The 12489-nt window shown below is 37.9% G+C and overlaps 1 protein-coding gene across 1 annotated transcript; it reads right to left on the bottom strand.

The window, feature by feature from the left end:
* Positions 1-231: 231 nt before the first annotated feature.
* LOC139745664 (progestin and adipoQ receptor family member 3-like) lies at positions 232-6444 on the bottom strand. Its single transcript, XM_071656059.1, has 6 exons — positions 6360-6444; positions 4713-4875; positions 3692-3844; positions 2322-2519; positions 1402-1492; positions 232-677 (listed from the first exon to the last, which is right to left on the bottom strand). Exons 1-6 carry the CDS (start codon positions 6425-6427, stop codon positions 538-540), a joined length of 813 nt encoding a protein of 270 aa, XP_071512160.1. The 5' UTR covers positions 6428-6444; the 3' UTR covers positions 232-537.
* Positions 6445-12489: the final 6045 nt, after the last annotated feature.

Raw genomic sequence — 12489 nt, 5'->3', positions numbered from 1 at the left:
TTCTACATATCTGACAATGGTTTCATGACAGAAAAGACTCCTGCAGGATCCCTTTAGGCCTGGGAGGGGTGAAACTAAGACTGACTGAATTTATCTTGGACTTCATTGTATGTTCACTTCCACGGACAGTACATTGTTGTAAGCCCAGTGAAAATTGAAAGCACATCATATTGGCTGCATACAAATAAAATGGTTGATGTGAATTGAACAAAAAGAGTTAAGAGTGTCCACTTTAAATCGAGGAGTCATAAATGGAGCTCATTAACATCCTATATTGCAAAAGGTTGCAAGACAAAATGGTCCAAATCACTTCCACGGACAGTACATCATTGTATGCCCAGTGAAAATTAACAGCACATCATATTGGTTGCATACAAATAATATGGTTGATGTGACTTGAACAAAAAGAGTTAGAGTGCCCACTTTAAATCAAGGAGTCATAAATGGAGCTCATTAACATCCTATATTGCATAAGGGTGCGAGACAAAAATGGTCCAAATCATGGATTTTTGGCATTGAGTTGATGTCGAAACCTGGCTATGTGCCTAGCCCACTGCATACATCAAAGTTGTGCGTGTATTCCATCATGACGACCCCAGTCTGGTGCCACCATAGAAACGCTATGACAACCAGGATATGCCACAACTGATGGCTGCTCCCTATGTAATCCAATTTACCTGCACAATCAAAACAATCAAAATAACAGATACACATGCATGACAACACTTTATCTATATAGTTAACTCATGCAAAATAAGTATAGTATAGTGAATGTGCCCACAAAACAGCAATTAGGGGAGAGGCCAAGGTATGGTGGACTGTTATAACGATCACTGTTATAACGAAAATTTCAATACAGCGAATAATAAAAATTTTAGTTGCATAATCAGCATGTATATATCTTTATGTACTTTACTGTTTGGATATGACAAAATCTTGATATAATGAAAAAAAAAAAATGCTGGTCCCAGGGACTTCGTTATAATGGAGGTCACCTGTATGCCAAGTTAGGTGCACATGCATGACAACACTAAGTCTATAGTTTACTCATTCAAAATAGGTACAGCCTGGTGAATAGATTTTCATAACATCAGTCGATTTGGACAGGTAAATTATGATGTATGTTTGGTTTTCAAGTTCACATCTTATTCATGTTACTCGATAATGACTCCTTCAACAATTCTTGACCCTATTTTAGTTAGGATATCAAATGAATGTCTAAAGTAGAGGCATAAAACCACTGTGGTCTAATGACAGAAAATGTATGTCCCTTTCCACTCATGCTGCCCAATGTTTGAAAAAAAGACATTAATAATCCACCACATTACTATTTCCACTACTCTAAGGTTGTCTGACAGAAGTGAAAATCATCTTAGGAGTACACCTTACCATCTCACCTACCTGGAAAGCAGATTTCAGGAAATTTTGTGGCAAAGAAAACCAGGGCTGTAAATCCCAGTAAATACAGCACAACAACTCGAGGTAGCATCATCTAGAAACACGAGAATAGAAACACAAATAATGCTTTGCAAGATATCATGGAATGTTTCGGATGTACACTTTGTGACCTGATGACCTGCCAAATGTTCAAATAGGAGAAAGGCAACTTTGTCAATATTAACTTTCAGCTATGCTGCAGTATTCTTTCAAAGGTTTACTATAAAGTTTCCATTGACAATAGTATCATAGGTATACACTTTATCAAAAATGACTAGAAATACAATGTATTCTAACTTCTATTTTTCATACAAGGAGCAAGACAGAACTTTACTACAAAGTTTCTGTTGGAATATAGCTATATGGTATCGGTTATCTTTGTAAACATTCTACTAAACATACTACTAAATATTGTAAGGAATAAAATCATTTACATGAGAAATTCACTTTTGAATAAAAGGCAAATATTGCTTGGCAATAAACAAATTCTGTTCCGGCATGTCCATATCATTATCAGAAACATGAGAAAATTATGACATTTGATTGTCAATAACAAGCATAATTTTTGCTTTTGCCACTTATAGGTAATGGACATGATATATCACTTACCAAATATCTTGATTGTGTAAATATCAGATGGAAAATTTGCGATTCTATTAAATATCCGGTAATCCAAATTTGATTTGGGCTTCAACTAACCTCTATCGTTAGTCTTGACAGGTCCACGGGATGGAGAATATAACCATGGTTGGTACAAGCTCAAGAAGTTTGGCATGTGCTTTCCCAGTTAATGAAAGTTTTCCTTGCTACTGAATTAAAAAGTTTTATGGATGCGCTGAACAAAATCCTCGCCAAATGTACGCCTTTCCCAGCCATTTTATTACCTTCACAATGGGAGTGTTCAGTCCCCCGTACAGGTAGACCCAGTGAATGGTGGGGGCTAGGCCGAACCCCACCATGGCTGTAAAGAGCATGAGGCGGCGTGTGTACCAGTGCGCCGTCAGGAAGCGCGGGTGCATCTGAACGACGAATGTGACAAGGATGAGAGCCGTTGCGATCATCAAGTAGATGTCCCTCCAAAACTGCATAAGAGGAAGCAGTTGAAGATTTTTGGAATGTGAAATTCAATTCTCCTTGCCACTTTTCAAGCAGAAGAAAATGTGGGATATGACAGAATGGTTACCTCGCCAGCACAGCAGAGCATGAAAACAAATTTGGTAATGAACTAGAAAAGCATTCAGAGAGTGCACCAAGCAGCTCATTTCTGCCGATATTGTGATTTCCACCCTATATTATAGTAAGTGCTACATTCATATCATCTGCATGATTAGATTCCTTGACCATCAAAACATACCTTTAACATTGTACCTGGTTATCAAATTGATATCATTGTTAGTTTAAAAGTTATTAAAAAATGGCCCTATTTCACAATGATTAAGAATCCTTCAACAAATTTACAAAAATTCCTGGATCAAGATGATCCACATCACTACCAGAATTTAATCATCTGTTCCTTGTGTCATTATCAACTTTTCCAGAAAATGCAGTCCAAATCTGTTCACTTTTTTGAGTTGTTTTGCAAACAAATAAACAGGCAAATCAATGCCAGCAAATACATAGCACCCTTGGTGGATATGAATAGGCATAAAGATGATGAACACAAAGGATGCCCACATTGGGGACAGAGAATGATATATTAACATTATTGTCATTTCATATGAGGGCCACTTTCAAGTGAGATATTTGCAAGCTACAAAGCATATCATCCCAATGCTTGTTTAAAAGGAAAACAATCACAAAACAGAAAAGCAGTGAGTCTATCAACAGTATGTATTAAAATAGGTCCTCAACCTCTGAGTGCTTTGATGGAGAATATCTGAAAAAAGAGTTCCTTACATCTTTAGTTGTATATTCTGTCTTATTGTACAAAATTCATCATGCATGCAAGCATATTTGTTTAACTTTAACAGTCACAAGTAGGCTTATGTGTACACTGTATTCAATCTATATGGAATTGATTATATCTGAGAAGCAAAGGGTTAATTGATAACTAGCCATGCAAATAAAACTTTGAGAATGAGTTGTATAGTATTTGAAACAAACCTACAGTATCAATACACACGATGTGCCAATGGTGTGCAGTTCATGCCCATCTGGTCCTATATAAGGTAATCATATTTATTGGACAGTTACTCATGTTGAAGACAGGGATCCTATAAAGAGTAAACACAATCAAATGAACAAGAATACTTACTGTGAAGCAGCAGTACGCATAGTAGATGCCTGGAATATAGCACCCAAGGATCCCCACAGATATCCCTGCGAGATCGATGCTAAACCAGCGTTTGTACACATCCTCGTTGGCACCGGAAAAGAGGTGGTAGCCGGCTGACGCAAACATGGCAAACTGCGGGTTTCAAATGTTTGAAAATACAAAACAAAACAAACATAATCTTGGGGAAAATAAAATACAGAGCTAATCATTTACAGAGTAGTTAAATCATTCATAGAATGGAGTTCAAAAGCCCACATACAAGCAAGAACATTCATTTCATGAAAGAACATTTTATCTACATAATATACACAAAAGCAAGCATGCAAAATTAGCTACTGGCGAAAGGGAATCATATTCATATAAACACACTAAAGATTATTAATTTTGTTCTCAATTTGTACTCTTTTCCCATTTAACACATGTGAACAGTGGAAAAAGCTCAAAATATATTTGCAGAGCCCGCTAAAATGACAGAATTTCGAGCAGAGTGTTCTGTACACAAAACCCTCATGTGAGATGTTGAACAATACACCTCAGACGTTTCATCAGCACAATGAGCAAGTACTGTAAAAGTGGAAATTTTCGCGGTGCTGAAATTTTCGCGCATTTCCCGCAACCAAAAACTAGCGCGAAAATAAAAGCACGCGAATATTTTTACTTGCCATATGTTCCTGTGCGTGATGTCTTGATTCCGCGGAATTAAAAACACGCGAAACTCTTTTTACCCGGCCAAGCGCGAAAAATTAGTCGCGCGAAAATATCCACTTTTACAGTAGTCAAGATGTCACACATCTACACATCTTTTCATAAAACAGAGAAAACACTGTGGCAGAATTTCATATTTGATCAAAAAGTCAGAATATATGTATCAGCATTTTCACAGCACCTCCAAGATACAGAACTGTTGGCAGCTCTGTACACAATGGCAGCATTATTAGGGGGACAAGTATGAATAATGTTGCATCAAACTCTACACATGAAAATAATGCAGATTTCTGACCTGATAGCAGGCTAAGAAGCCTGTGTAGATGACATGATCGAATGTTGACCCCTGGTAGTATGGAATCACGACGGTGTTGTCATAGATGGTAAGCCCAAGAAACAGGAAGAATCCAAAGATATGGGTCCACACGTTGAGCGTCTCATTGGACCAGCGACACAAACTGGAGCCACACAAATGGATACAAAAGATAAAGCGTTGCTATGTAATACTTACACACAGTTTCAATTTCACCTGCTACAAAATTAGACCTGCTGCAACACAAAATTTATGCAGAATGAACAGTTGACAGAAAACAAATAATGAGGTGATAAAACATACTGGAACATCTAAAAAAATATAAACTTTGTGATGATGACAGGTAATGCGATGCGGGGAATTATCATTGATAAGGCATGAATGTGATTGTTAAAACTACATAACGTCTGTTGAGAATGAGGATGTTAAGTTGCCACTAAACTAATTTCAACTGACGATAACTCATTATTTCCAGCATCTAACAAACACAACACATTTAAACAAAAGATATTCATTCTCTCTCTCTCCCTCTCTCCCTCCCTCTCTCTCTCTCTCTCTCTCCTTTTCTGTTTCGATGATTAGGGGCACAGGCACCATAAAAATTTAGTGAATAAGTTTTGCAAAAGAAAAATATCTCAAAGAAGAATATATCAATGTCAATATAAAGCCAGTTCATAATCAGCCCATGTAGACACTGGTACTCATTACCTTTTTTTACTAGTGTACCTAACAATTTATGGCAGTCATGTTCAAACAAAGAATTAACTTGCATAGACTGGATGACCAAAATGGTCCACCAATTTACACTTTGAGAAGCATCAGCTTCATTACTTTGCATAGACTTTAATAATCTTTTCTTATCAATACTGCAAAATTCTATGCTTGAGTTGAAACTGTTGCTGTCAAGTGGAAGTGCTGGCAAGCACCATTCATTTCAGTGAATAACATGACTGTGGATAACATAAAAAAATCATTACATCACAGATGTGATATCCTCATTTCAAGTGAATCTAAAAACCATCATGTCTGTTGGTACAAATGATCTTTTACTGCTTACGAATGCACAAAGTAGAACTACGAACTGGCTTAATGTTGTGTCAATTACAGAGATGTTATAGTATCGGTTGAGGTGAGGATTCAGCTTTTATCCCATTGAGGATGGGCTGATTTTGCTATCAACACACATTTCCAACAGACACTTGCCCGAGTATACTCGGGACTCATCCTCAACAGGATAACAGTATGTGAGACACTTTGAAACCACTTTATGAAATGTTAAAGGGCATAATATTCTAGAGGGACTCAAAGCTTATAATGCATGATGATGATGAAAATCAGTTTTGAAATGGCCGAGACATCCAAAAACAAAGTAAAACAAAGCCATCCTAATGAAAGGTGGGCCCCCCCCTTTCATTATAATCACTTTGTTTTGAATATCCCAACCATTTCAAACCCAATCTTCATCAGATAAACATTGAATTCCTCTTAGAACTAGCTATATGCTCTTTCAAATTTCATACGAGGTTTCTCATTATCTTAAAAAGAAAAAAATCATCATCAAAAAGTATTGGAAACCAAAACTGTACTATTCCTTTGAAGTACATGTTCATGGAAACATAGAGCGATTACCTCTTCACACACTGCCCACTGGACAGAAAAGCTCTGTAGCCATGGGTGATGTATGGGTTTCCCTGCATAAAATGTGGAATTTCAGCATAGGAATACAAAGGCAGCGGCTTGGTGTGGTCATCTGAGAAGTTGATTGTATTTAGCGTCATATCTCGCAAGTTGATCATGGCTGCTGATGGGGCCCTTGAATGAATGAATGACAAAAACAAAACAAAACAAAAAACTGTAAACTTTGCAATGCACAATTCACCTGAATCGATCAGCTTCATATTTCGGCTTAAACTCTCGATTTTAGGTAACTGAGAAAAAAAAAAAATGAAAAGAAGATTTTGATGTTGCAATGCACAGACTAATAGATAAATTGGTTTTACAGGGTAGCAGACATTATTATAACAAAGCCACATCCATTTCATCAAAGTTAGTATCAAAGTTGATGAATAGGGATTTAGGGAACATGCAATCATCACCTTATTACATCGCTAGACCTAATTTGAATTAGTTTTGTTTATTCTTTCTTTCTCTCAGAAAAATGAGAGAGAGAGAGAATTAACAAAACAATCAGCAACATCCACTAGACGAGAGGTATATTGCTGCCTTCATTCATCCCACAGTTCAGAACTTCAAGAACATTAAGCCATCTTAACTGCGACCAGCCCGAAAGCGAAGCATTATAACTGTGCACAAGGAGCGCCCCGGGGTTAGAAGCAATCATACTCCATAGTCAATACTAACAATTCACTTCTAAAGTCACAGGTACGGAGTCACAAGTTGTTGCGTGGATGCCAGCACCCGAGATGAGCCGAGACTGAGAGGTTGGTCAGAGAATGAAGAACCCATCTCCATCGGCAAACATATTATGGTTAGCCGGTATTGGTAGGCCTTGCCCTTGGCCTTGGTCTTGTACAGCTACATTAAATTACTTACATAATTTACATGTACCCCGGTAATTGTAACATTTATAGTCAGGGTAACCCCGGGCTCTCCTTTCACTTTCAGCGTTCGGGCTGGTCGCAGTTAGTCAGGGCAGCTAAAAACAATATTTAGAATCTATATCAGTACATACAGAGCTACCAGTACCAAGTCTCACGCATTCTGCGTGAGACTCAAGCATTTAGGGGCAATCTCACGATCTCACGCATGACACCCATTTTTCTCACGCATCGGGCCAAGTCTGCAACTTGGGCCTATAGCTCAAAAGATTAAAGGACAAGTCCACCTTCATATACATAAGGATTGAGAGAATGCAGCAATGTTAGTAGAACACATCAGTGAAAGTTTGAGGAAAATTGGACAATCCATTCAAAAGTTACGAATATTTTAAGTATCTGTGCAGTCACTGCTGGAAGAGAAGACTACTACAGTGTATGATGTCACATGCGTACAACTATATAAGGTAAATAAAAAGAGAATTTCACAAAACTTTACTTTTTGAATAAAGTGCATATTTCTTCGACTTGCCACTGACGTATGTTAAGGGTAATATTATTCCCCCTGCCTTCTGAAAGAGAGAAGTCGAGTGTTCTTTTGTTATGCGAGAAAAATGGAAATATGTTGAATTTTCTTTATTCTTTCTTTATATCGTTGTACTCATGTGACATCACAAGCTATAGTAGTCTTTTCATCCAGCCGTGACTGAGCAGAAACTTAAAAAATCCAGAACTTTCTAACGGATTGTCCGATTTTGCTCAAACTCTCACTGATGTGTTCTAGTAATATTGCTGCATTCACTCAACTCACATGTCTATGAAGGTGAACTTGTCCTTTAAAGTGATAGTTGCAAATGAAGGTATATTTCCCTTTTGTCTTTCAAAATAAGTACAAAATAATGCACCTGATTGCACCATACACCATTAAGAGCTAAAAATTGAAAAAGCTCCCTACCGTGGGAGGCCACAGGGGGGAAAAACCCCTCCCACACCCTCGCTCGCACGCACATTCGCATGTCGAGATGCCGAGTCATGAAAATCTCACTCATTAAATTTTTTTGAACTTGGTATCCCTGTACCTGTACATACAGCAGTCTGTGTCAACGGCTCAGATCAGTACACGTTCTGCTTCTGTAGACCAGGGAGGTGGAAGAGTGTAACAGTGATATTGTGTAGAATTCTATCCCACACTGTGAGTGTCACTGCACTGTACTGAACTTCTTAACAATAAAGCTAAGCTCAAACTCAACAAAAGCCCAGACTGGATGGCATCATGGACAATGAGTTATCACTTCTTTCCTTCACCGAGTCTTGCTTTCTTAGAAGTCCTGGAACTGAATTTCTCACCTGAACCAAGCTAGACTGCAATGGGATCACTTCCGTCTCTTCCTGTCCTACCATAAACACAAACCACTGCACATGCGGCGGCCGAACTACCTACGTACAGTACGCTGACTGCGGGTATGCGGGGATTAGCGGCGCACTCCACGTCTAGCAGATCGATCCGCGATGAGTGAGGCTTCAGCTGCTCCACTGATCTACCTAGTACCTGTGTGGGCTGCCCGTGGCAGGGCAGGCTCGTCTGCTCCGGTTGGATCCGTATGATCAAAGTACATGTATTAAATTAATGCTGCTTGCGTGGACGAAAATCAAATGTCTGGCAGAGAGTGGGATTGTTTCACATTTATTTCATGCTTGCCCTCCTTTCCACGCGACTTATCTGCATTGAACTTTTGAATGAAGTTTATCGGGGCATGCAACTATTGCAGAAAGTCTGTTGACCTCCTTATACATGTACCAGATACTAGTACAGTAGTACTGTAGAGGGTAAAACAGTACCCTGCCGCTGCCTTATGTTGATCCCGCGTGCTCCTCCCCCAAATCGGAAGGTGTGGAAGAAAGGGAAAGAAAAAGAAAAAGAAAAAAGAAGGGAGTGTGAGGACTTCAAAATGTGTTGACCTACCCCAGACTATTGTGATTAATTGCCCCAAAAGAACAACAAAAGATAAGAGTAGAGGATAAAGGTGAGAAAAGATGACAAGGAAAATAAAAGTTTAAATGTTCATAGATTACTGGTCCACTGCATGCAACGCGCGATGAACAGATGGTTGCCTCAAAGAGATCATGGAAACTAGTACCGCGGGTAATCTTTTATTCATGTCAGGCAGCTGTCAGCAGTCTGTATCTTTGTCCAACCACAAAATGCACAGCTGATGAAACCTGCCATCATAACAATTTAATTCAGCTGCTCAAAAGAAGCTGTAACAACATTATTTGGTCTTATTGAAAATGAAATGTAATACCGGTAACTTCACCTGGTATTACTGGTACTACAAACACACATAAACATGCACACACTAGAAATACACTGGTATGTCTGTATAGATGAGTACATACAGGTTGTATGTATCTTAAACTCAAGTGTATAACATTATATCAACAGTATACACCTGGCAGTATGTTTGTATGCATGTATGTATGTATATTGTATGTACAAGCTAGTGTATGTACAAACACAAGGCTCTTGGGTCCTCTCTCCCCCCCCCCCCCTCATCTTTCTTTGTTTTTTTTTTTTTTTCATGTGTAAATTCATGTTGAGAAAAGATGCCCCTGGAATGTCCAGAGAAATTCATTATCATGTATGATGTGCGATGACCAAGTCCAAATCATGGAGAGATAGTCAAATGTAGAACTATTTATATCAGGGGTCCACGCATCCAGTTTTCATACACAAAGTACATGTATATTTTCTTAAGGATCAAGTGATAAAAAAGAGCTACCTGATAACAAAAACAAAATTTCTCATTCTTACACACAGTATCTATTTGCTCTGTTTCTTTGTTTTGTTTTTGTTTTTGTTTTTGCTGTATCAAAACTAGCTTGTGAGACTCTAGTATGACAGACATGTTGGGGTTTATATTAAGAATATATATGTGAACCTGAATCACAAACCAGCAAAATGCTGCTAGACATGGATTTTTAGTTAAGGACAGATTCTGAAAGAGCAGACTCTAAGCTTCAAAATGATGTATGACACAATAAAAATGGGCTATCCTTATCTTAATATTGGAAAGAAAGCACACTCTGGAAAGTGTGAACAGAGAACAGAGGCTCTGAAGTACAGTGTCTATTCAAGCACGTAATCTTTACCAAGCCGTACTAGCTTTGTGATGAATGAGACTAAAAACAGGATGTAAACCACCATATCAGTAAGGGATTATCAGATTAAGCTGAAACTTAGCATACTCTATCAACATATTCTGTCCATAATTAATGCCAACTTTCAAAGCAGTAGCATTATGCTTTTAAAAGTCATTAGAGTTGAAAAAAAAAGAGTCTGTGAAGGATTTTTAAGAAACGAAAAGGGGCCTCTAAGACATAAATGTACTACACTTACGTTGTAAATCAAACTATTCTACAATAAGAAAGGTTGTAGGAAAAACTCCTCAAAACACACTTTCCCATTCATTTAATGATCCAAAACTTCAGAATGATATTCACTGTACAAGTAGAATAGCTCTTTCAGGAAATATGCAAAACTTACAAGACTGACTTGGTTGACCCATTTCACCTTTTTTGAGTCCTCACATAAAATCAAATGGTGCGACTTTTTGTTGGATTTGTGATTCACTGTCACATATATATTTGTATATATCAATTCAAATTCCCATAAACCTGCTATAAGAAAAGGGTAAGAAGGGAACTAAACAGCTGGCCCATACTAGGATAAATCAGCACACCCACACACACTGAGGTAGTCATACTGAAATCATACAATCTTTTCATAACAGTCAGCTCTTCCGAAGACCAGGAATTAATCCCACTGCACCATACGTACATGTACTCATCAGAATTGAAATCATGACAATACAACAGTTTTAATATTCAGATCTCATAATTACAGTGCTTTAGCTTTCTTTGGACAGTGGTCAAAATGAATCACAACAGTGTTTCTTCCATGACATTGACAAAGCAATTCAACTCCTTACAGTGAAATAATAAAACAACTTCTCACAATTCTTCTCTTTTTCTCTCCTTTTTTTTTGCTGTGGAGGGTTCAGAGTGGAGATTGCCTCACTACCAGACACTATACATGTACACATTGTATGTTTCTATATTGGGAATGTGACTGTACACTTGTCTGATTTGCAGCCAGTTACAATGTAGTTTGCAGTCTCAGCACAGGTATGCACCTTTCTAACACCTTTAAACGCATCATTCGTAAATGCCTTGTATATTACCCATTTGAGTCATCCTTTCTACTGTTTTGGAAGCTCTCCAAATTATGGCCGACATAAATTACAAGTAAATAGTAGGTCTAAGATGAAGGTGTGTTATCAAGTTACAATACCATTCTACCGGCATTCAAGAATTCACCTTTTTTCTGATCTGGATTGAATACACCAACTTACAGATACAACTGCAATGTAATTAATGCAATCTTGCAAAAACCATTACCATGAGCAGAATCAGGGTAATCCCTTCCATTGCCAGCTGATACTATTAGTTTAAATCTGCAGGACAAATAGTGTCTCATAGTTGTGTGTGTGTGTGTGTGTGTGTATAAAAAGTCATAATGACTAAAGTGCAAATTCACATCATGATCACAAAATCAGACAAACAGAATGGATGAAGTTTCATCAACTTGGATTTATAATATCAAAAGTGAGGGGATTTTAAAATCCATGTTTCCAATAAATAGTGACATTGATTGTAACCTTTTCTGCAAATAGCTGGAGGTGATGATATGGGGTTGGGGCACTACATGCACCGGTCCCGAGTAGTTTTAGAAGGGAATATCTAAATTACAGGCTTTTATTTGGACCTCTTTCATTATTTTGTCTTTTCTTTTAAAAGAAATTCCTTCAACCTTCAATCCTTCAATATACTGACTGAACTTGTCAATGTTTCAAATACTCAGTCTTGGCATGATGACAATTCAAGCATAGGAGATACATGAACTTGATACACACCAAGTGAAAGAAGTACATACACATACAGCACTAGAGATGCATCCAAACAAAGCACTTGTATAAACTGTGTCAATTAAAGAGTTTGCTTGAAACAGTTTATTTGTCTCACGTGTGTCCTTGTGACATCCATGCTTTCAGTGAAATAACGGACAAATCCTGTATTCCCCTGTCCAACCATGGCAAGAGTCCTCCAAATCACATATATAGAATGTGATGGATGAAATAAAGTTT

This window comes from Diadema antillarum, unplaced genomic scaffold, assembly GCF_040938485.1.
Source record: "Diadema antillarum isolate AM-2024a unplaced genomic scaffold, OU_Dant_1.0 seq00001284_RagTag, whole genome shotgun sequence".
Lineage (NCBI taxonomy): Eukaryota > Metazoa > Echinodermata > Echinoidea > Diadematoida > Diadematidae > Diadema > Diadema antillarum.
Note: the sequence above shows the minus strand (reverse complement) of the source record. Positions and strands in the feature narration are given on the sequence as shown.

Bases quoted from the DNA above. Each gene is read 5' to 3' on its own strand.
- LOC139745664 (XM_071656059.1), bottom strand. From the start codon at position 6,427: ATGCAGGGAAACCCATACATCACCCATGGCTACAGAGCTTTTCTGTCC. The intron at 4,876-6,359 runs GTAATCGCTCTA...GTGTGGCTCCAG, and splicing joins AGTGGGCAGTGTGTGAAGAG to TTTGTGTCGCTGGTCCAATG. The intron at 3,845-4,712 runs GTCAGAAATCTG...TGAAACCCGCAG, and splicing joins GCTTCTTAGCCTGCTATCAG to TTTGCCATGTTTGCGTCAGC.